General features: G+C 30.4%; 5 protein-coding genes across 5 annotated transcripts; 3 read left to right on the plus strand and 2 right to left on the minus strand.

Annotated features, from left to right (window-relative positions):
- Positions 1-1,417: 1,417 nt before the first annotated feature.
- LOC17899998 (transcription factor MYB41) lies at positions 1,418-3,033 on the plus strand. Its single transcript, XM_006306454.2, has 3 exons — positions 1,418-1,607; positions 1,705-1,834; positions 1,922-3,033. The coding sequence occupies exons 1-3, from the start codon at positions 1,475-1,477 to the stop codon at positions 2,772-2,774; spliced, it is 1,116 nt and encodes a 371-aa protein (XP_006306516.1). The 5' UTR covers positions 1,418-1,474; the 3' UTR covers positions 2,775-3,033.
- Positions 3,034-10,518: 7,485 nt separating this feature from the next.
- Positions 10,519-12,495, plus strand: LOC17898191 (probable protein phosphatase 2C 10). Its single transcript, XM_006305428.2, has 6 exons — positions 10,519-10,740; positions 10,820-10,903; positions 11,113-11,352; positions 11,432-11,708; positions 11,802-11,956; positions 12,045-12,495. The coding sequence occupies exons 2-6, from the start codon at positions 10,865-10,867 to the stop codon at positions 12,180-12,182; spliced, it is 849 nt and encodes a 282-aa protein (XP_006305490.1). The 5' UTR covers positions 10,519-10,740; positions 10,820-10,864; the 3' UTR covers positions 12,183-12,495.
- Positions 12,496-15,117: 2,622 nt separating this feature from the next.
- Positions 15,118-15,663, minus strand: LOC17900503 (agamous-like MADS-box protein AGL29). Its single transcript, XM_006306275.1, has one exon. It carries the CDS (start codon positions 15,661-15,663, stop codon positions 15,118-15,120), a length of 546 nt encoding a protein of 181 aa, XP_006306337.1.
- Positions 15,664-18,355: 2,692 nt separating this feature from the next.
- Positions 18,356-18,901, minus strand: LOC17898886 (agamous-like MADS-box protein AGL29). Its single transcript, XM_006303434.1, has one exon. The coding sequence runs from the start codon at positions 18,899-18,901 to the stop codon at positions 18,356-18,358; it is 546 nt and encodes a 181-aa protein (XP_006303496.1).
- A 3,560-nt stretch (positions 18,902-22,461) lies between these two features.
- On the plus strand, positions 22,462-24,407 carry LOC17899401 (melanoma-associated antigen 8). The gene is made up of 6 exons (XM_006303262.2): positions 22,462-22,565; positions 22,654-22,903; positions 22,996-23,148; positions 23,829-23,934; positions 24,055-24,169; positions 24,255-24,407. Exons 1-6 carry the CDS (start codon positions 22,518-22,520, stop codon positions 24,291-24,293), a joined length of 711 nt encoding a protein of 236 aa, XP_006303324.1. The 5' UTR covers positions 22,462-22,517; the 3' UTR covers positions 24,294-24,407.
- Position 24,408: the final 1 nt, after the last annotated feature.

The following is a 24,408-nucleotide window of genomic DNA, read 5'->3' on the forward strand; positions in this document are numbered from 1 at the left end:
CCAAGTTGAGAAGAAATGCGACAATAATAACGACGAGAAAGAGAGAGACACACTGATAATAGGATAAGCGGCCGGAAGAAACGAGAAAGAAAAGCGGCGAGAGTTAGGGTTCTTCGTTGGTTTCAGAGAGAAAAAAACAGTTTTTTTTTTGTTTGTGAATAGTGACGAAAATCTTCAGTTTATTCCTCTTTTATCATTAAAGACAGAATAATGATGTGGCAATTTCAGGTATGACGTGGCATGTCGAATCTGACGTGGCAATTTTTAAGTGAAAACAGAATAAGGGTGTTTATTGTAATTACACCCATTTCACTAAACATTTAAGGAATAAAAAAAAAATTTGGATGTTTAGGGAATAAACATACAATTGTATTCTATATAAGTAATTCTCCGTTTTTTTCTTCTGTACAATACAAAGAAGAAACTTCCATTACCAAAGTTGTATAGTTCCTGAAATAATGGCTTATACCAAACACAACAAAAGTATGACTTTAACGTATTTATAAATCATGAATCTTGCAAAATTTTTAACGCATGTGTTCATCTACATATATATCTACTTTTTAAGTGAACTATCCTATACTCATGCTTGCTTGGTCACATAGTATATGAATTTTAATTTTTCCCCAAAATTGATATGACATTAGATTTCTAGGTTTTTTGAACTCGAGTTTAAATGATGTATGTAGAACAGACTGGAAAAAGTTCGACATGAACCATTTAAACTCGAGTTTGTTCATAACCGGTTCATAATATATTGGACATGGACACTACACAATAAACACATATATCTAATTTTATAGTGATAAATTAAATTAGAAACTACACAATGTAATTGCATGCTCGTTTGGTCATATTTAAATGATCTGCATACTATAAATAAATATAGCTTATCTAATCCATCTAAGAAGAGAAAGTATTTTATTTGAGATTTGATTTACCAAACCCCCAGAAACAACGCATTACCACAAGGCAGACACTTCACGGATATTGTGCTCCAATGATCACATAAATCTCAGTAACATTTGTTCCCTTAATTTAGAATGTTTGAACAATTGTCTTTTAACCAGAAATACAAACTCTATTCTATAACAAATGTTACATTAGCAACATACTTGTTACATATGGTACGTATTGGCTTCGTCGCTAGCTAAAAGCCTAGAAGTAGATTTTTTCGTATCAAAAAGAAACGGCGACATAGATTTTGTCTAGCAAATTAGTTAATAAAAATACCAAAAACCCGTAGAAAAAAAAAAAACATTAGTCAAACAAATTATACACTAAAGAAAGCCAAGTGTTACATCCGAAGAAAAAATCACTATTGTATTCAATCAAATTATCATCAAACTTCCACGGAAACTGTATATAAATACCAAGTCCTAACCTCAAGCTTTGGTAGTCTAAGAGAAGAGATAAGGCAAACCTAATCAGAGAGATAAGAGAGGAGGAACTTAGCTAAATCAGAGATAGAGAGATGGGGAGGTCGCCTTGTTGCGATGAGAATGGTCTAAAGAAAGGGCCATGGACACCTGAAGAAGATCAAAAGCTTGTTGATTACATTCATAAACATGGCCATGGAAGCTGGAGAGCCCTCCCTAAGCTCGCAGGTTTCTACCTTCCCCGGCCCGAGTCTCTTAACTCGAACCGCCATTTTTATATAAATTCGTGTATATGTTTTTAAACCTTTTCTTATATCTTTTGTAGATTTGAATAGGTGTGGCAAGAGTTGTAGACTGAGGTGGACAAATTATCTAAGGCCAGATATTAAAAGAGGAAAGTTTTCAGCGGAAGAAGAGCAAACAATCCTCCATCTCCATTCCATTCTTGGAAATAAGTTAGTGATTTTTTTTTCAACATTTATTCTTATAAAAGTTTTTGTATGTAAACTTGAATGACTAATTGTTTTTGTTATCATGTCTAGATGGTCTGCTATTGCGACGCATTTGCAAGGACGTACTGATAATGAGATCAAGAACTTTTGGAACACACATCTAAAGAAGAAACTGATCCAAATGGGAATCGATCCCGTGACTCATCAGCCAAGAACCGATCTTTTCGCAAGCTTACCTCAGCTCATAGCCTTAGCAAACTTAAAAGACCTCATTGAACAAACATCACAATTCTCATCCATTCATGCTGAAGCTGCTCAACTAGCTAAGCTACAATATCTCCAATACATGCTTAATTCTTCTGGTGCATTGACCAACACCAATGGTAACAACAATAGCCCAAGTAGTATTCTCGATATTGATCAGAACCATGCCATGGACCTCTTAAACTCCATGGTCTCTTGGAACAAAGATCAAAACCCGGGTTTTGATCCAACTCTTGAGCTCGAGGATAACAATCAAAACCAAGGTTTATTTCCACTTGGTTCTATCATTGATGCTCCAACCACCCAACCACTCCAACAAGAAGAATACCATTTAAACAATAGTCCTCCTAGTGAGCTACCATCACAAGGTGACCCACTTCTTGATCATGTCCCTTTCAATCTCCAAACACCTTTGAATAGTGAGGATCACTTTATAGATAACTTGGTCAAACATCCAATAGATCACCATGAGCATCATGAGCATGAACATGATGATCCATCTACATGGGTTCTCCCTTCTCTTATAGACCACAACCCTAAAAATCTCACGCCTTCTTCTCTTCCACACAACAATCCAGAGGACGCAAGTAGCAGCTCAAGCTATGGAGGTTGTGACGCTGCCTCTTTTTATTGGCCTGACTTTTGCTTCGACGAAACCCTCATGAACGATATTTCTTAGTTACTCTTTATTTAGTCCCTTTTTTTTTCTTCTTCTAAATTTCTGTTATTAGGTCTCTAATCACAATCTATACCGACATTGTACTCGAGTTACGTTTCGTTTTGGTGTTTTGTAAGTAGAAGGTGTGGTTCGTTTATCATCTTACGTTTTAAGTTTTATGTAATTAGACACGAGTCACGACATATATACTAGAACCTATGGGTGTACGAAGTTTTAAATATAGAATGTTTCATTACATATATAGAAATGGTTTGATGCATACACTTATCTGTGATTTTTTTGTTCTTCCATATATCATCAACATTGAGAGAGAGGTTTTTGCATGCTTTCTAGAATAATAACTAATTAATTAATACTGCACAACCACTTTGAATGGGCCATCGAGTTTCCTGTGTGGCTTGGGTGGTTAGCCAATATTTTTCCTGCTTGTCTTTCAAGATTTTGACTCCAAATTCTTAATTCTTGGGTGTAATATGAAAATAAGAATGGGGTAAATTTTTGTGACATAGAAGAAGGTTTATGTCTAAAAGTTATAAAAAAATGTGTAACAAAAAAAAAGAAGAAGACAAAATACATATTAGGTAAAAACAATATTTCTTCGAATAAACCGAAGAAAATGGTTCACCTTTATAATGGTCTACATGCACAAGATTGGTTAAATGAGATCCACTACAACTTTATAACATAAATGTTTAAAAAATCCATGAAAATGATAAACTTAAAACAAATAAAAAATGTGAACTAATGAACGAAACAGTCATTAAGAATGTTTTTTTACACTTTAACCCAACTAATAAACTACCCATCCATGATTAAGCAAAACATCACAACATGTATAAAGAAATGCATAATCACTGTAGCGCGGGGGAATGTTTTCGGGTATATTTTAGTATCGACAATTATTATACCGAAATATATATTTGGTTTCAATTATTTGGAAAAATGTGTATTCAGAAATGAAATATAATATTTAAAAACAAATAAAATAACATATATAAAAAATTACATACTCACAATATATATTGTGACGATCCAACCCGCAAAGACCCGTGTATTTTTGTTAAGAATCATGAAAATGAGTAATTATTTGAAAAAGAAAAGTATAATTAAATAAATATAATTGAATCATGACATAAAATGAGTATAACTGAAAAATGAAAAATTTTAAAACTCTATAATATAGGAGTATAATTAGTTTTTAAATTTGAAATAAAAGTTACCTTTGAAAAAAAGAAAATCTGGACACTTAATCAAAATCATATATCTAATGATAAGAATTAGGACTAACTAATCTTTTGCTGCATATTTTGTACTTAAGTTTATTGGAGATGACGTTGTTGATCTTTTATTAGTAATCTTTTTCCAAAGGTATCAAAATTGCAAGCCGCAAAATAGAAAAATAAAATTAGGGAACAGTTATTTGTTTAAAAAGAAAACTAAATATGAAATGTAAATATAATAAGAAAAATATCGTAAGAGAACAATATACTTTTATGGAAACTGTGTATCAATGGTTGAAAGAGTCATCTTTATATAGATGTATGAAAAGTACTCAAGAAGTTTAGGTTTGGCCAAATAATTCTAAATAGGTTTGGAAATAATTACAAATTAGATATTTAATTTTTTATATATTAGATTTTTGGATATTTCCTAAACTAATTGTCGAGTTCAAATTTACGATTGATAAAGTCTAATTATTGATATATTTAGTCTTTTTTAGAAGTCAGTTTTCTAAAAAATTTCTTTAATAAAAAGATATTTCACAATCTTTTTTTTTGCTAGATTTTGTTTTTCCATATAAGACTAACTTTATATATTTAATCTGATATTGTAAAATGAAAATTACGTAATTATTATTAGAATATTTTATACATATTTAAAAAATACAACTTGTTTTAAGGAATATTTTTTTAAAAAAACAAAGAATGAGATGTATTTTTTAAAAGTTAAATTTTCAGTTACCATATATAATGTTAAATTTGTTGTTATTAAATTGGTTTTAGAAATTGTTGTATGTGCATTTTTTTTTGTTATATCAATAATTTTTCTTTTATAAAACAATAAATTCGTTTTTTATAATATTAGATATTAATCTCTCATTTTCTTAATAACCCACATAATTAATGATTGTTAAAATCTGTACGGTTATGGAAGCGTTAATATAGAAAAAATTGCCACTATAATCGGCTATTTATTAAGATGTTTAATTTGAAATAATTTTTTATACATAATTGTTTTAAATCTTTACCATTATAATTTTGTAGTTAGATCATTTTTGGATAGTATTTAATCAGATTTTGAAATGATTAATAATCAAATCACAAAGATTGCGTAGTAACTAATTAAAATATTTGTAAAAGATTGATATCTTTGATATTTACGGAGTTGTATAGTTATTAGGATTATTTTTTCATATACTATTTTCATTTATTATAAGTTTCCTTGATAAGTTATTATCATTAATTTTCCTAAATTAAAGGGATTGAAAATCTCGCATTACAAACTTATTAATGTCGAAACATATGATTAACGGGTCATACCCATGTCCAAAAAATTAATCCAACTTGAAACTATCCATTTAAGTCTAATCGGGTAATTTTCTTAATTTTGCAAAATAACCCGACCCATATTGTTTTTGTACTCCTCTTTTACTAATATAGAGATATATTGAAATATAGTGAGACATAATTTTTCCATTGAAAGCAAGAGCAAAACGCAACTAAATTTAAGTTTTTTGGGTCAAAATTATAAGTTGCAAGTGTTTAATTAAATGTATGTAATATTAAAGGATCGAATCGTACAGATGAAGTCACACAAACGAATTTGAATGAACGAAACCTAGCTAGAACTAAAATAATAAGGCTATTGTTTATGGTATGCAAATGTAAAAATAAAACGAAATAGAAGCGAGGTGAATTCAGATATTGAAAACATTGGGCATAAGAGATTTTATCTATGGATTATGGCTCTAAATTTTTTTAAGCAATCATCAATTAGTTTTCATAGATGGATTCTAAAAATTGGAGAAGAGAAAGACATATTTATTAAGAAGTATAGAAAGACCAAGCATAGAAAAAAATTCACTTTTAAGTGAAATTAAGGTCTTTTGTTGCAAGAACAATTGGCATCAAGAGAAAGATACATACAAAAAGCTTCAGTTAACCGAGTGTTTGGTCATAGTGGTAATGGTGGTCTGTTAAGAGTACTTCTGCTAGAGCAACACTTGAAATTTGCTTACAATTAAACTATATCATATAATAAAAGTTAAATTAATCAAATTAATCCACTGATTTTTTTTGAAAAAATCATCCTTCCACTAGTGAACCAAAATCAAAGGTACTTAATCATTAAATTAATATTCTTAAACAAATTTTTATTGTATATCAAATCTTAATAAGCTATTATATAATCCAAAATAATAAAACAAGTATTTAAATTACTTGTATCACACTAAAAAGAAACAAAAATATTTTACATAATTCAGAAATTTCAAACATAGTATACAAAATAGAATGAGCAAAAATATATGGGGAAAAGAAGAGAATGAGCAAAAAAAATTAATTTTTCTTTTTACTAGCCATCCAACTAGAAATTGACACGTAGCGTGTCTTATGGTTGCTTCAACTGCTTATTTTAGAAAGCTCATTCTATTAAAAATGGGCCATCTTTTGAGTTTTTGGTTTTATTTATGGCCCACAAAACTATTAAGCATCCCTCTAAGTAACGCCACTAGAGGTAGTCTTAGTGTAATTTAGGTAATAAAATGAATTAAATTAAATATTAAATATTGATTATTGGTAAGGATGTTATTTTTTTTTGGTCAAGATGTTCTCTTATTTAAGAGCCAAAAATTGAGTTAAGAGAAGAAGAAGAAAAGAAAAAGGAAACACTTATTGTGCTTTATGTTATTTATGTTATAAATTGTATCTCACGAATATTTTTAAAATTTTAATTTGCAATAATTATTAAGTTTTCTAAAATTAAAAATGTTAATTTAATTTCATTTTTAAATTAAGATTTTTTCTTAAGAATTGTATAAGTTAAGAGCCTACCATTAAAAACACTTAAAAACTAAAAACAAAAATACAATCTCTTAACTCTAAATTTTACAATTTTAGTACTAAAATATTGTTAAGAACAAAACTTAAGAATTCTGTAATAATGTTGTTATAAGGAACAATGTCCAAAGGGATGCTTAGTTAGAGTATCTCTATTAATTATATGCTGAGTGGAGTGTCTTTATAATTTCTTAAAATTAAATAATTACATTTTGAATCATCAAAAATCTCTGAACTGATGAAATAGTTACAAATGACACCATAGTATAATTTTATTTATCTTTACTTATTTTTCTTATTTTTTATTATTTTTATTGCTATTTTATTATAAAAATACATTAAGAATGTGATCTTACTGATGGTAGGATTGTAGCCGTAAAGATAAGCTCGAAGAGTTCATAAACGAAGTTTACTTAATCTCATTAATCAACCATTACAATATTGTGATTCGTGTTGGTTGTTTTAATTGTGTGTATAGCTTAGTAAATGAGAGGACCGCCTCACTGAGTATTTGTGATAATAATCACGCATATCTTTTCTTGTGATTCATGTAAAGAGAAAGTGTGGTCGTGGAATTATGACGACGACGAGAAAAATGATCTAGAGTCATTCATTGTTATTATTGTAGGAACGTTGGTTAGACGAAGCATGTTAAGATTTACTGGATATTACATTGGTTGATGATTATTGTTGAACTTGGTTATTGATTTCATTGGAGTTGGTGTTTATGTTACACTTGCTGTCTATTGCTTTTAATTTAGGTTGCTAATAAATATGAGATTAATAGTTAATTAAAAATTGTGTTGGTGTTTATGTTATTACTGATGGTTGACTATTACTTTTAATTTAGGTTGCTTGATTAATAACTATGAAGTTATTAGTTAATATATATATATATATATATTTTTAAATGTGTTGGGCTATTTCACTTTCATTTGGCGGTTGCATCTCTGATTTATCATAAAGATATTAAGGGGTTGGTTGGTAACGACTGTCACTTTTGGTTGTAGAGACATTAACTTAAAAATTTTAGTTGTAAAGAATTTGGTTGTAGATGCGTTGACTATATAAAATTTAACTATTAGATGCTTTGACTATATAAACTTTAACTATTAAAATCTGATTGATAACAAACAACTTTTAAAGCTATAGGTGTTACTTTAATTATTATTATTATATTTAAGCAATAAATATAAATTATGTTAGAATGAATTTTTTTTTTGTCAACGTTAGAATGAATTCATATAGCAAGTTAATGACAATTTTTTTTAATTAATGATAAAATATATTCTTAAAAATTTGAGTCAATCCATTATGTTTTGGATGTAGTCTCTTTATATGAAGTTTGAACATAGATTTCATAATCTCTGTTCCGCTTTATGTTAAATAGGTAAACAAGTTTACACCCCGTTGGCACTGTTGAGCTAATCAATATATTTTCTAGACAAAAAAAGATTTCATAAACTATTTTACATCATAATTAACGATGATGATAAATATAAAAATATTATTATTGAAATAGATCTTAAAAGAAAATGAAAAAATGAGAATAATTGAAAGGGAAACAATAAAGCTCTTAGATTTGTTTAATTTTAAAACCGTGTTTAGGAAATTTGAAAAAAGGGAAAACAAAGAAGAAGATAAAAAAAGTCTAATTCGTAAATAAAAGGCTTTGAAGGCTTCAAATATTCATATAGCCTTAAAACTCATGTAAAAATAAAAGGCTTTGAAGCTTCAAGTATCAATAAATCTTCAAATATATTGTTAGATGAGAATTACCTAGTAAGGTTTCAGATTTTGGAACTTTACCGTCAATAAGTGTCGATCAAAGTCAACTGACAATTGTAGTTATATGCACTACAATAGATGTTTCTGAGTTATGCTTCTTGAGTTGATCACTAGAGAAAAACCAGTTTCTGTCCAACGGCTGGGGAAAGAGACATTATCTACACATACATAAATGTTTGTTTTGTGATTATGATGACTATACTTTATAATGTTTGGATATTTTCTTCCACATAATTTTTCTATCAATCATTTTCAGATTCAAAAACTGAAATAGATATAATTTTATAAAAGAATTAATTTGGCGAATAAAGTTTCTGTGAATAATTCCATATGAATTAACAAATTATATATAAGATTTTTATCAAAATATATTGTATGTATCTTTTAAAATATCTCTATGTTGGAGGGTTATTTTTAGTTTTTTTCTTTTAGTTAATATAAATATAATTTAAATAAATCATAATTATATTATTTGAAATCATAATTTAATAAAACAAATGTGTGTATCTCTTTTGTAAAGATGCCTGAAAAAATATTTAAATAAATAAAGTTCAGAAAAAGTTCGAATACAAATTCTTATTTGAGTTTAAGTTGAAGCTTTATTTATTTCTAACAGTCGGTTAGGTTAAATCAAGAGAACTGAGAGTTGCGGGTTTGGTTTTCAACATCTTGGATTTGAAGTGGTTAAATGATGGATGAAAGCAATTGAGACTAAAGTTAACTTCCACCTTTTTTACTTGTAGGTGATTGTTCTTTGATTAGATCATTATATATATATATATATATATATATATATATAAACAATAAAAGCCTCCATCGTTAAGAACCCAACAGATTTTTTAATATACTTATGTAAGTTTTTTTTTCTTTCTCAAATGTCAGATTGCCTCATCTAATTTCTAGAGCATTTTTTTTTTATATATTGTTGACAAAATGTATAAGCAAATTGTTGATCCAGTTGAGTTCAAAATGCCGTTTTCTGGAAATAATTGATTTGAAGGAAACTATAAAATTAAAAAAGTAAAACTTTTATTAGTACATACAACCATTTTTGGATTCAAACATGTACATACTATGACATTGTCATCTGGATTAGTGGAACAAAAGAAAATTATTACGAGACATGATGAGAAGTTAATTTTAATGATGTGTCATCTCGTGGTTTCACAAAAAGATGATGTCTCAACACGGAAGAAAATAACTTTTACGGCTGCAAATGTATTGTATTGATATTTATCTTACCATTTAATTTTGAGATTATTGTATTCTTCTAGGGAAGACATAGTGAAGACAAATCCATTACTCAAGTTATTTATCTTGTGATGAAAAATTGAAACAGAAAAAGAATTCCATAAACTTTTATCTGATTTCTTTTTAAACATACAGTTATTTTTCGTGTATTTGGAAAAATACACAAACTATATTTACTTTGATAATCAAAATTTAAACCACATATATATATATTTTTTGTCAACCACACATTCAATAATAAATCAATTCAATCAGATTGAAAGCCAATCAGGAGGATTAAACCATATATTTAGATTACAATAAATAAAATAAAAAAATAGAAAAACAAATTCCTACCTAATTTTCGATTTTGTAGACATAATTGAGATGTGGAGATTTTTAGATTCATGAGAAAATACTTTCTAAAAAAAATTTATGAATGTCATTTTTAAATTTTAATTTATAAAAAAATTAAAAAGAATAATACGATTAGATTTTATTTTTAAATATAAAATGGGTAGAAAAAGAAAACAAACAGAGGAAAAAGCCAGAGCGACTCTACTTTTAAGACACGGCAAAGAAGTCAACCAACGAAACCCAATAAACATGGACAGAGACGATTTTGTCTTTTTATTTTTTTCTTTAATGGAGAAACCAAAGAAAAAACCAAAACAGCGAAAAATTGAAGTCTACTCTCGTCGTCGTCTTCCACTAATTTTGTAGGTTTGGTCTAAAGAGAAGACTTTTGAAAGCAAAATTACATTTTACATTTGCAGACTCTTGTCTGCTCCAATAACCCTTTCCTCACGGTATTGCTCCCCAAAACCGCGTGTACTGCTTTTGACTCCCAAAATCTCATCTTTTTGGAATCTGGGTTCTTCAATTTTGAGGTAATCATCGTCTCTGTTCTTTCTGATTTCGTCTTGATTTATGAAAAATAGATTCAAGGGTAGTTTTTGTTGTTTGCAGGTTCTTGAAAGGTCTTGGCTTTTTATATAAAATCAGACATCTCTCATGGCTAAGTTCTGTTGCTTCGGTTCTTCAGACTACGATGTAATAAAAACTTCAAATCTTGTCTTTTTCTTGTCTTGTTTCTAATTTCTCCACTATTATGACTTGTGAAAGCATTGACTTTGTTTAGTTTTGGTTCTTCTTAATGTGGTTTTAGATAGAAATTGAAATGGGTCATTGTGTAAGGCTTTGTTTGATGTTCTTGAACAATTTGGGAAGATATGAATTTGACTTTTGTTTTGGTTGTGTAGCTTGTAGTTGGAAGAGCGTCAACTAGTTCTGGAAAGGGAAGAAACAGTCAAGGAGAGATCAAATTTGGTTACAGTTTAGTGAAAGGGAAAGCTAATCATCCAATGGAAGATTACCATGTGTCCAAATTCATGAAAGTAGATGGTAGCGAGCTTGGTTTGTTTGCAATCTATGATGGTCATTTGGGTGAACGTGTTCCTGCTTATCTACAAAAGCATTTGTTCTCCAATATTCTTAAAGAGGTCTTTGCAGCAATTTGTTCTACGGCTTTCTTTGGCTTGTGTTACTGTTTCTAACAATTTCTTTAATGATCTATAACAGGAGCAGTTTAGGTATGATCCTCATAGTTCAATAGTTGCTGCTTATGAGAAGACAGACCAAGCCATTCTGTCGCATACTTCTGATTTAGGCCGTGGTGGATCAACGGCTGTAACCGCTATTTTAATGAATGGGAGACATTTGTGGGTGGCTAATGTGGGTGATTCCCGGGCGGTTTTGTCTCGAGGAGGTCAGGCGATACAGATGACTATTGATCATGAGCCGCATACTGAGAGGTTGAGCATTGAGGACAGAGGAGGCTTTGTATCGAATATGCCAGGTTACTCTTTAAGATTATAATACCAAATAGTTCAATTCAAGACTAAACTTATCCAAAGTTCAGTTCTTGAAGCTTGTTTTTTTTTTCGTTCAGGAGATGTCCCTCGGGTTAACGGGCAGCTAGCGGTTTCTCGCGCTTTTGGGGACAAAAGCCTCAAAACACATCTACGGTCAGATCCAGACGTTAAAGATTCATCTATAGATGATCACACAGATGTTCTTGTTCTTGCTAGCGACGGTCTATGGAAGGTAAAACAAATTGGTTTCTTGTGTTGTCAAGGAAACTAATTGGCGTTTTGCTTTCGATTAATCGGTTTTTGATGTGTTGATGGTGTAGGTAATGGCTAACCAAGAAGCGATTGATATCGCGAGAAGAATAAAAGATCCATTGAAAGCAGCAAAAGAACTAACAACCGAAGCGTTGCGAAGAGAGAGTAAAGATGATATATCTTGCATCGTCGTCAGGTTAAGGTGATGAAACATCTTTTGAAACCCACCAAGAAAACGAAATTTATAAGTTTGATTTTGAATAGTATAGTTAGAAGATATTTTTTTTACCAATGGTTGATTGGTTTTTTTTGCAATGTTTGGTAATTTGATTGGATTTGATTTGTGGTTTGTGTAAGTGGGAATGAATCATATGAGATTTGGTTGGTGTATAAAAAACAACTTATCTTCTGCATTGACATCAGAAGATGACTCAAGTTGGTTGAGAGTGTATATAGAAGCTTTGTGTGGTTCTACTTCTGATGATGTTCTATAACAGTTCTCTTTTGTCATTTTTTTAATTTAAATTCCGTCAAAAATTATTGAGTTTGCTAAAATTTCATGAATTACATTATTAATCTATATATATATATATATACGATACAAATAACAATTGTACTATTAATTTAAAAATCAAACACATGAATCGAACAATGTTTCATAATCGAGGTTCTTACATGAATAAAAGTCTTTCAAAATCTCTGAAGATTTTAAAAATTAGTTAGAAATATAAAATAAAACAAATCCAGTTTTTTTTAGATAATCTAGTGTCAACTAATTTAAATCTAGTTTAATATCGATTATTATAAATGTGTAGTTATAAAACTATATGAAAGAATATAATATAAAAATGGTGGAATAAGGTGTTGAATTTTATTAAACAAAACTATTGGAGATACTAAAACTGAATCGAGTGTTAAATGATTAGTTGGAAGGGAGAGAAGATGATACCCCATGTTTAAAAACTTGAGGTGGAGGTTTTGAATGTTATGACTATTGTACATGGTCTTATAACACCGATATGAATACCATCGAGACCTAATGGCAAATTAGTTTAATAAAAAGTTATTATTTACAACATATACATATCTAGTAATTAATTGTTATCTAAAGAGATTCTTGAAGCACAAGCAGCTAATACGGGATCAAGGGGTGAGAAGGTGGAGAAGCTAGTTCGATGGTTACCCCCACTTCTCGGGTGGTACAAGCTAAATACAAATGGTGCGTCTTGGGGAAATCCAGGACTCGCTACTGCTAGAGGGGCGATTAGGGATCCTGATGGGACTTGGTGTGGGGGTTTCGCGTTAATATTGGACGTTGTTCGGCACCTTTAGGGGAGCTATGGGGAGTTTATTATGGTCTTTGTATTGCTTGGGATCGTGGACTAGAGAGGGTAGTCTTGGAGGTGGATTCTGAAATTGTGGTTGGTTTTATTACAAAGGGGATTGGTGATTCACATCTTTTGTCTTTCCTGGTACGTCTGTTTCTTGGCTTTTTATCGAGGAACTGGATAGTTCGTGTCACACATGTATATGGGAGGCTAATCGTCTTGCAGACGGATTAGCTAACTATGCGTTTTCATTACCGTTAGGATTTCATGTTTTTAGTTTGGCTCCAGAGTCTATGGAATCTTTGTTGAGAGAGGATGTGTCGGGATCTGCGTGTCCCCGAATGGTTTGAATTTAATTTAATTTTTAAATAATGTTTTAATTTTCTTAGCCGGGAGTGAAACTCCCGGTTTTTCACCAAAAAATAAAATTGTTATCTAAAGATAAGTACACTTTGGTGACATAAATGACCAAATTAATTCATTTAAACCTCTCTGCAAACCGGGGTCATACACTACAAATATTTAATGTTACAGATAATTCTCCAACAAATTATTATATTTTTCTCCACAAAGTTTTTATATAAGGCTTGTTAATTAGTTGAGTTTTGTTCATAGTAATTTTGAAATATAATTGACTGAAAGTAAATCTATAAATATTATAATGGGCATCAAAGCTCTCTATTATCTTAGAGGCAGGCATGACCACATTTACGGTTAATGCTGTTACGATTTATCAACCACCAGTTAACAGTTATAATTTTCTCCATAACGTGAACCATTATACATACGGTTAAAACGGTTACGGCTATATATGGTTACAGTTAATTACGGTTATTGTTAAATACGATTACAATTATGTGATTATGATATAGTTAAAAACATATATAAAATTTAATGTTTTCTTACATTTATATATATATTTTTAAAAATGATATACTCGAATAGCATTTATTTTAAATAATGAAAAATATTTAATTATATAGCTCAAATATTTATATTAAATTAGTTAAATAAATGAGTTTTTTTTATCAAACAAACCTACAAATAATTAAAATTAAATAATTTTTATTTGATTATCTTAAATGGGTAATAGAATGGATAAGATTTACTTGCCGACATATTAAGCCATTCTAAACACTATTTCAATGAAACAATTTATTGTAAAGATTTAACAGTACGGTTAACTATGCGGTTAACCGTATGGTAAACTATGCGATTAACCTTACATATAACAAACAGTTTTGAATACGGGTACGGCTATAAATCATTACGGTTAGTAACTGTAATTGATTTACTTTTACGATTAAAAGTTACGGGTTTTGACCATTTTATATGGTTACGGTTAACATGGGTTAGCGACTTCACGCTATGTTTGTTTGTGAGCCTAAATTGTTGTTTTATTAAAACAATTATTGAGGATTTTTTCCTTCCACTCCCCAAAGAAAAAAAAGAGAAGCTCTCTAAGAGAAACAAATTAGTATGAATTAGTACAAATTAGTATGAATTAATATATTAGGGGGTTAAGAATTTTTTTATTAAAATATTGAATGAGTTGGTAGGAATTATCGTTTTAAACAAAGTTTTAATTATTATTGTTTTTCATTATTTTTTCCAAATTATATTGAAAATATTTTTTAATTCCATCACATTGGATGTATTAGAAAACATTACAAATTTATGAAACTTAAAGGAAAGACATCACAACAAGAAGAAACAATTCATAATTATAAAAGAAAAGATAACACATCAACACAATATCACAACAACACAACCACACAAAAACACAACAAATAATATACTAATGAGGTATAGATCATTTGTCCTTTTCTGCAGTATCGTTTCTCCCGCTCCTTGCAGCAAGTTCATAAGACAACTTCTCATAGAGCCCTTCAAACCTCTCGAGATACTGTTTCATCTCTTCCTGATCCTTCACCTCTGCCGGAGGCACTTTCCACCACGCATCTTCTGGCAACGGCTCCATAGATGCAGCTGCCTTTGTTGCTTTCGCTTCCTCAGCACGTACCGCATCTATCATATTATTGTACAATTCGCAAAGATATTGAATCTTTGCTTTATAGTTCCTATCAACCGGTCGTTGCAAAGAAGAAGAGGACGATGAGGCTTCGCCATTGAGAAATTGTTCTGCAACGGCATGGAACGATGGACTGCCAAATGTATATGGCTTTCCAGAGCCGGTGTACCCGAGAAATGCAACGTTAACGTCGCAGAGAACAGAGAGCTCACAGAGCTTTTTGTAGATACCATTTTTTCGCTTCGACAATGTGACTAGCCTGTCCTCTTCTCTCTCAATTTTCTTTATGTTTATCTTTTGCCTTCCTTTTGTTTTCTTCGAATTCATTTTTGGAAGCAAAATATGAGTTAGTTAGATTAGAGAAAAATAAAGAGAATGAACAGAAATTTAAGAGTAATACTAGTTTTTGTTTTATCTTTTTCTTTTAGTTTAAGAATATGTTTTTGTGAGTGCATGATGTGAGCATATATATATACAAAATAAAGATGGTACTGATTAGATTGCATTAAAATAGTCAATTCTTTAATTTTTGGTATTCATTAATGTTTATATTAATGTTTGCAACTTTGAACTTGTTGTGGTCAAGGAATAACACAAAATTCATAATCAACTTAACACTCATACCAAAAAAAATGTTTGAACTTTGAACACCATATGATAAACTTAACACTGAGACCAAAAAAATAAAAAACAATTTTGAACATTTATGTAAAAGGACTTGGATTCTATATCATTTTTGAATAAAATTTTAGTCAAAGTATGAAATCAAATATAGTATTATAGGAAATAATCACTTTTAATCAATATTTTTATTCAATGCAAAAACTATTGAATTTTAACTGTAGGACGCTATTTTTGAAAATTGAAACTAGATTAAATAATTCTATTTGTTAATTGAAAATTTATATTAGCACATATCCAAATTTTTGAGAAACAATCATGGGAGTGTATTGTAATTACGAGAAAAACATTGAATAAATAATAATAATGCGAAACTTGAAAGACTTGAAAAAAAAATAATGGTATTTCGCGATGAGTGTTGACGAAATATAAATATTCTGTGAGATTAAACAAAAAAAAATATTTAATAGAAAATATGATTTACTGAAAAAGATCCAGTTTTTTTGTAAAAGTAATGCGTTTTTATAATAAATAAAAATTTTATTTTTGAAAAAATAACATGTAATCCTAATAAATAACGTGTAATATAAGAAAATATGGTGTTAAAAAGAGAGATATATTTTTATTTCATGTATTTCGAAAAAATAGCATGTGATCGAAAAATGATGGACGTTAAAAAGAATGACATCGAGATTAAGATTCAACTAAATTTAGATATTATAGAAGAGACTGGGATTCGACGAGATTCAGAGATAGATATTCTGCTATTAGAGGGAGAGAGAGACCTAATCAATATGCTGTGATTGGTAGGATCCACTGCATATCATGGCGAGTGGTGATTGAGAAAGGAGATGTTAGGATGGAGTGACGATGATAAAATATTAGATCGAAAGAGTGGTGATGATGAGAAGAGATATTGTGAAAGAAAAGATGACGACTATAAGAGATTCACTCAGGAAACCAAATAAAGTGATGGTGATAAAATAATGCGGCTGATGCAACACTAGATGTAGAAGAGGAGAGAGAAATCAAGGAGATAAGAACAAAAGAAACAAAGAAAGTATTTTTTATAAGACGATGGCACTTTTGATTACTATAAGAATGTCAAACTTATTAATGTAAAGATAATTATTGACTAACTTTTAATAAATTTCTTAAAACCATCACGACTATTTTGTTCACGAAATGACACTCACGCACCATTAATTTCTTACCCTAAAATGAGTATGAAAAAAAGTTTTGTTTGACAAAAATAATTTAATTTTTTGAAGATAAAAAAATAACATAAAAAGAAAAATATATTAAGTAAAATTATGTTTATGTTATTTTTGATATAACAACTATCGTAACTTAAGATATATGGTTGATGCCTATCAAATGAATCCAACGGCAATTTCTATGTTTGCAATTAATTTTTTTTTGAAATAATGTAGATGGGCATAGTCTTTTTAAATTATTGAAAATTAATAATTATAACCATCACATATTTTATATAAAAACTTATTAAATTTTAAATGAAAAAGCGATATGCAAGTTGAATTTTTTTTTTCCATTTACGATTAGACTGGTTTGATAAATTTTTAATTTATATCTCAAATAGATACATTATTCTTATCAAACAAACCTACATATAATTAAAATTAAATAATTTTTATTTGATTATCGAAAATGAATAATAGAATGGATTAGACTTACTTGTCAACATACTAAACCATTTTAAACACTATTTCAAAGAAATAATTTAGTGTAAAGATTTAACAGTACGGTAAACTATGCGATTAACCGTACGGTAAATTATGCGGTTAACCGTACATATAACAAACAGTTTTGATACGGGTACGGCTATAAATCATTACGGTTAGTAACTGTAATTGATTTACTTTTACGATTAAAAGTTACGGGTTTTAACCATTTTATATGGTTACGGTTAACATGGGTTAGCGACTTCACGCTATGTTTGTTTGTGAGACTAAATTGTTGTTTTATTAAAAAAACTATTGAGGATTTTTTCCTTCCACTCCCCAAAGAAAAAAAAAGAGAAGCTCTCTAAGAGACAAAAATTAGTAAAAATTAGTATGAAATAATATATTAGGGGGTTACGAATCTTTTTAATTAAAATATTGAATGAGTTGGTAGGAATTGTCGTTTTAAACAAAGTTTTAATTATTATTGTTTTTCATTATTTTTTCCAAATTACATTGAAAATATTTTTTAATTCCATCACATTGGATGTATTAGAAAGCATTACAAATTTATGAAACTTAAAGGAAAGACAACACAAGAAGAAGAAACAATTCATAATTATAAAAGAAAAGATAACACATCAACACAATATCGCAACAACACAACCACACAAAAACACAACAACACAACAAATAATATACTAATGAGGTATAGATCATTTGTCATTTTCTGCAGTATTGTTTCTCTCTCTCCTTGCAGCAAGTTCATAAGACAACTTCTCATAGAGCCTTTCAAACCTCTCGAGATAATGTTTCATCTCTTCCTGATCCTTCACCTCTGCCAGAGGCACTTTCCACCACGCATCTTCTGGCAACGGCTCCATAGATGCAGCTGTCTTTGTTGCTTTCACTTCCTCAGCACGTACCGCATCTATCATATTATTGTACAATTCGCAAAGCTCTTGAATCTTTGCTTTATAGTCCCTATCAACCGGTCGTTGCAAAGAAGAAGAGGACGATGAGGCTTTGCCATTGAGAAAATGTTCTGCAACGGCATGGAACGATGTACTGCCAAATGTATATGGCTTTCCAGAGCCGGTGTACCCGAGAAATGCAACGTTAACATCGCAGAGAACAGAGAGCTCACAGAGCTTTTTGTAGATACCATTTTTTCGCTTCGACAATGTGACCAGCATGTCCTCTTCTCTCTCAATTTTCTTTATGTTTATCTTTTGCCTTCCTTTTGTTTTCTTCAAACTCATTTTTGGAAGCAAAATATGAGTTTGTTAGATTAGAGAAAAAGAAAGAGAATGAACAGAAATTTAAGAGTAATACTAGTTTTTGTTTTATCTTTTTCTTTTAGTTTAAGAATATGTTTTTGTGAGTGCATGATGTGAGCATATATATATACAAAATAAAGATGGTACTGATTAGATTGCATTAAAATAGTCAATTCTTAGATTTTTGGTATTCATTAATGTTTGCAACTTTGAACTTGTTGTGGTCAAGGTATAACACAAATTTCATAATCAACTTAACACTCATACCAAAAAAAATGTTTGAACTTTGAACACAATATGATAAACTTAACACTGACACCAAAAAAATAAAAAACAATTTTGAACATTTATGTAAAAGGACTTAGATTCTATGTCATTTTTGAATAAAATTTTAGTCAAAGTATGAAATTAAATATAGTATTATAGGAAATAATCATTTTTAATCAATATTTTTATTCAATGCAAAAACTATTGAATTTTAACTGTAGAACACTATTTTTGAAAATTGAAAATAGATAAAATAATTCTATTTGTTAATTGAAAATTTATATTAGCACATATCCAAATTATTAAGAAACAATCATGGGAGTGTATTGTAATTTCGAGAAAACATTGAATAAATTATAATAATGCGAAACTTGAAAGACTTGAAAAATAATGGTATTTCGGGATGAGTGTTGACGAAATATAAATATTCTGTGAGATTAAACGAAAAAAAAATTATTTAATAGAAAATATGATTTACTGAAAAAGATCCGGTTTTTTTTTGTAAAAGTAATGCGTTTTAAGAATTAAGAAACATTTTATTTTTGTAAAAAATAACATGTAATCCTAATAAATAACGTGTAATATAAGAAAATATGGTGTTAAAAAGAGAGATATATTTTTATCTCATGTATTTCGAAAAATAGCATGTGCCCAAAAAATGATGGACGTTAAAAAGAATGACATCGAGATTAAGATTCAACTAAATTTAGATATTATAGAAGAGACTGTGATTCGACGAGATTCAGAGATAGATATTCTGCAATTAGATATAGAGAGACCTAATCAATATGCTGTGATTGGTAGGATCTACTGCATATCATGGCGAGTGGTGATTGAGAAAGGAGATGTTAGGATGGAGTAACGATGATAAAATATTAGATCAAAAGAGTGGTGATGATGAGAAGAGATATTGTGAAAGAAAAGATGATGACTATAAGAGATTTACTTGAAGAAACCAAATAAAGTGATGGTGATAAAATAATGCGGCTAATGCAACACTAGATGTAGAAGAGGAGAGAGAAACAAAAGAAACAAAGAAAGTACATTTTATAAGACCGGTGACTCTTTTGATCACTATAAGAATGTCAAACTTATTAATGTAAAGATAAGTATTGACTAACTTTTAATAAATTTTCTTAAAAACATTACGACTATTTTGTTCACGAAATGACATTCACGCACCATTAATTTCTTACCCTAAAATGAGTATGAAAAAAAGTTTTATTTGACAAAAATAATTTAATTTTTTAAAGAATAAGTTTGAGAAAAAATTTACAAAGATAAAAAAAATAACATAAAAAGAAAAACAGATTAAGTAAAATTATGTTTATGTTATTTTTGATTGTAAAATAAAAAAATAACATCTATCTCAACTTATGATATATGGTGAGCCCTGGGCACCAAAAGAATATTCAGAAAATTTGTGATATTTGTGATTCGCTTCGCTTCGACCGAATAGTTGATTTTGATATTTGATTCGCTTCGTAAATTTTCGAGTATTCGGAACTTCGAATATTCGAATATTTTTCGAAATATTCGCGAATTATTCGCTTCGCTTCGCTTCGACCCATATATTTTTTTTAACTAAAAAACATATAGTATATAAACATAAACTGAAAATATCAGATATTGAAGGTTCTTGTTTGACATGTTTTCAAAATAAGAAGGAAATATAACCACCGTCCATATAATTTTCACATTTTTTTTTTATTGATTTTTCTAATAAAGTTTTATTTGTTTAAGAACAACATTAGCAAAAAGCCCGACGGGTTAAAATATAATAATTTGAATAATAGACCTATTAGATATAAACCTAAATCCAACGGGCCAAAATATAATAATTTGAATAATATGCCTATTAGATATAAACCCAAATCTATAAATACACATATTATATATATTATATACTGATTTTTATATATATATATACGAAGCGAAGCGGATATTCGACATTGAAAAAATCAATATTTGTTATTTGCTTCGGTTTTTACGAATATTACATTTTCGTATTTGCTTCGCTTCAATATCTTATAGATATTTGAACTTTTCGAATCGAATCGAAACGAATATCGAAGCGAATCGAATCTAACGAATATTTTGCGCAGGGCTATGGTTGATGCCCATCAAAGGAATTCTTAATGTCATACAAGTTTATAGATTCCACAAATAAAATAGTGGATATGATGGATCTCAACAGCTGGATGTAAAGGTTTGTTGTGCTCCATTCCTCCCTATGTTTAAAATCTGAATATTGAATCCTAGAACTAAAACCAAACCATGCATACTATTAATATGGTTTTTGTCGATTTGACAAACCGAACCAATAAAAAAAAGTTCGGTTTAAAACCAAATTTTCCTGTAAATTAAAGAAATATTTGAGAAAATAAATATAAACCACAGCCAAAACCCATATATTTTTAGGCTGCTCTCGGCAGGAGATGATTTTTTGGCATGCCCTTGGATATTGTGGTATGTATGGAAGGCTCGAAATGGTAAAATTTATGAGAATACGGATGATAGCCCAATGGAAATCTTACGTGTCGCTATGGAGGAAGCCACTGCTTGGAAAGGAGCTCAGAGTGAGGTCCAGGGTATACAATTGGGTTCTGAACAGGTTACTGCTCCTATTAGGAGTCAGATTCGGAGACCTATTACTTCCCTTCCGCCCTCATATTCAGGCTATCGCTGCTTTATTGATGGCTCCTGGAAGTCCACTGATGATTATGCAGGTTTAGGTTGGTTCTGTCAACATGCGCAGGAAGTTTCCTCGATGATAGGCGCTTCAAATGTAAGGCGTAGTCTATCTCCTCTACACTCTGAAGTTGAACCTCTGGTCTGGGCGATGAGGTGCATGATCGGACACAACTACAGTGATGTTATGTTCCTGACGGACTGTTCAGATTTGGTGAAGATGGTGTCTTCTCCGTCCGAGTGGCCGGCGTTCTCTGTTTACCTTGACGATATCAACATTGATAGGGAAGAAATGTTTTTGGATTTTTGGGTATTATTCGGTTCACAAACTTTACTAAAACCAACCAAAAACCATTTGGTTTTCGAAAATGCAACCAAACAAAATCCAAAAATTACGGTTTGGTTCTTTAGTTCCGGTTAATAGCCTGAAAATTTTGAAAAAACCAAACCGGATTAAAAGAGTTGTAAAGTCATGTGAATCATATCCCCTAGAACCCTCTCTCTGATTCAGAGTCTCTTATAATATTCTCCCGCCAATTAGATAATACCATAAATTAGGGTTCACGAAGCTTCTTTAATCCTCCTCCTCCGCTTCCCAAATCCTTCCAGGTGAATCTCTCGAAAACACAATCTCACCACAATGGCCGATGAAGAAGAACCTCTCTCTCAATTCAACATATCAAAAGAGGTAAACACAAATTCTTCAATTTGGGGAAATTTTCTTGAGATTTGTGTTTTTGATTTTGATTTTGATTTGGATTTGGAAAAAATTATAGGAAACGGATAAGCTAGTTGCAGAGGTGATTAGATTCATACTATTCAAGTCACACCAAAACTTAGGTTGTCCAATTAAAAGAGAAGACTTGACTCAGATTGTTACTAAGAACTATAGGCAGCGTAATCTCGCTACCCATGTGATCAATGAAGCTAAGAACAAGCTTGCTAATGTGTTTGGTTATGATTTGAAAGAGCTTCAACGCGCTCGGGTTTCGTCTAATGCTCAATCAAGGATTCCTCAGTCACAGAGTAAAGATTATGATGATGACCCATTTGTCTTATATTGGTTTAGATTGGATTTAGCTTAAGTGTTTTGTTTGTTTTTTTCGTTTTCGATATAGGTTCTGTTGATTCGAAGTCATATGTTCTTGTTAGTCAATTGCCGATCGAAATGTTTAGGAAGTATGTTGTGGATGAAGCTACGAGTCCTATGACTGGTTTCACGTTTGCGGTTCTTGCTGTTGTGCAGCTTGCGGGAGGGAAAATCCCTGAAGGTATGTGTTCTATGTACCATTATCTGAGCTCTTAACTCTTAAGATAGTAATATCTTTTGGTTCGATGCGATGTGGCTAGTTTACAGAATTTGTTCAGTAAGATTGTTGTCTAGAGATTGTATTGGTTCAGTTTACAGAATTTGACCAGTGGCTAGTTTAGTAAGATGGTTGTCTAGAGTTTGTAGTAAGAGATACAAGTTAGTTTGTTGCCGTGGCTGTTTGTTGAACTTAACATTTCTGTTTTTTCTTCTCACAATTCTATGGATCATATTTAGAGAGCAAAGTTGTAGAACGAAAATATAGTAATATCTTTTCGTTCGATGCAAATGGTCTATGCTTCGGATATACCCTTGTCCTGCGTTGGTTTAATTTACATAATTTGACCAGTTGCTAGTTTAGTGATATCGTTATCTAGAGTTTGTATGAAGAGATACGAGTTAGTTTGTTGTCGTTGCTATCTGTCGAACTTAAAGTTTCTGTTTTTCGTTTCACAATTCTAAGGATCATAGTTAGAGAGCAAAGTGGTAGGGTTGAGAAGTCACAAGTATGTTGTATAGGATTGTTTAAGATCCTACATCTATATGCTGAATCAAATCAAGAGTGTATGACACATACTTGATTTAAAAATATTTTTTGTTAATCTCTTTTCTCTTGCCTTTACGCTTTCTCAACATCCTTAGAAACCCTTTGGCATCATTTGAAGCGAATGGGACTGCATGAAAATGATGAGCATAATCCTGTGTTTGGAAACAACAAGCAGACCCTGGAGACGTTAGTCCAACAAAGGTTAGACCTTTCTTTAACCTTAGGGATAAGTTTACAACTTTTAAACACTGCAAGGAATAGTAACTGATGCCAAGAGATTGGTTTCATGGTTCTTCGTAAAATGCTTTGTTATGTGGACAGGTTCTTGCAGAAGGAGAAAGTTAGTGGCCCGGAGGGTAATTCTCTGTTTTACGATCTTGCCGAGAGAGCGTTGGATCCGCAAGTCAGTGAGAAAATAAAAGACTACATTTCACAGGTACTGCTTGGAAGAACATACAATTTTGTTGATTTTGTGCATCTCATTCAGTTTTGACTTAGGTTTTGGCTTATGTGAAATCCAGATCCTGAAGAATGATGTAGCAGTTGTAGACCTTGATTAGTAGAAGCTTTAGCCTTGAGAGACTAACCAAACAGATTGGTTCAACAAGTCTTTAACTTATGTATTTTGTAAGATTGCCTTAATTATCTAATGTATGTGAAGCTACTTTGGCAAAG

Source organism: Capsella rubella, unplaced genomic scaffold, assembly GCF_000375325.1.
Source record: "Capsella rubella cultivar Monte Gargano unplaced genomic scaffold, Caprub1_0 scaffold_1, whole genome shotgun sequence".
Classification (NCBI taxonomy): Eukaryota; Viridiplantae; Streptophyta; class Magnoliopsida; order Brassicales; family Brassicaceae; genus Capsella; species Capsella rubella.

Bases quoted from the DNA above. Each gene is read 5' to 3' on its own strand.
- LOC17899998 (XM_006306454.2), top strand. From the start codon at position 1,475: ATGGGGAGGTCGCCTTGTTGCGATGAGAATGGTCTAAAGAAAGGGCCA. The intron at 1,608-1,704 runs GTTTCTACCTTC...TATCTTTTGTAG, and splicing joins AGCCCTCCCTAAGCTCGCAG to ATTTGAATAGGTGTGGCAAG. The intron at 1,835-1,921 runs GTTAGTGATTTT...TATCATGTCTAG, and splicing joins CATTCCATTCTTGGAAATAA to ATGGTCTGCTATTGCGACGC.
- LOC17898191 (XM_006305428.2), top strand. From the start codon at position 10,865: ATGGCTAAGTTCTGTTGCTTCGGTTCTTCAGACTACGAT. The intron at 10,904-11,112 runs GTAATAAAAACT...TTGGTTGTGTAG, and splicing joins TCGGTTCTTCAGACTACGAT to CTTGTAGTTGGAAGAGCGTC. The intron at 11,709-11,801 runs GTTACTCTTTAA...TTTTTCGTTCAG, and splicing joins CTTTGTATCGAATATGCCAG to GAGATGTCCCTCGGGTTAAC.
- LOC17900503 (XM_006306275.1), bottom strand. From the start codon at position 15,663: ATGAATTCGAAGAAAACAAAAGGAAGGCAAAAGATAAACATAAAGAAA.
- LOC17898886 (XM_006303434.1), bottom strand. From the start codon at position 18,901: ATGAGTTTGAAGAAAACAAAAGGAAGGCAAAAGATAAACATAAAGAAA.
- LOC17899401 (XM_006303262.2), top strand. From the start codon at position 22,518: ATGGCCGATGAAGAAGAACCTCTCTCTCAATTCAACATATCAAAAGAG. The intron at 23,149-23,828 runs GTATGTGTTCTA...CAACATCCTTAG, and splicing joins GGGAGGGAAAATCCCTGAAG to AAACCCTTTGGCATCATTTG. The intron at 23,935-24,054 runs GTTAGACCTTTC...TTATGTGGACAG, and splicing joins GAGACGTTAGTCCAACAAAG to GTTCTTGCAGAAGGAGAAAG.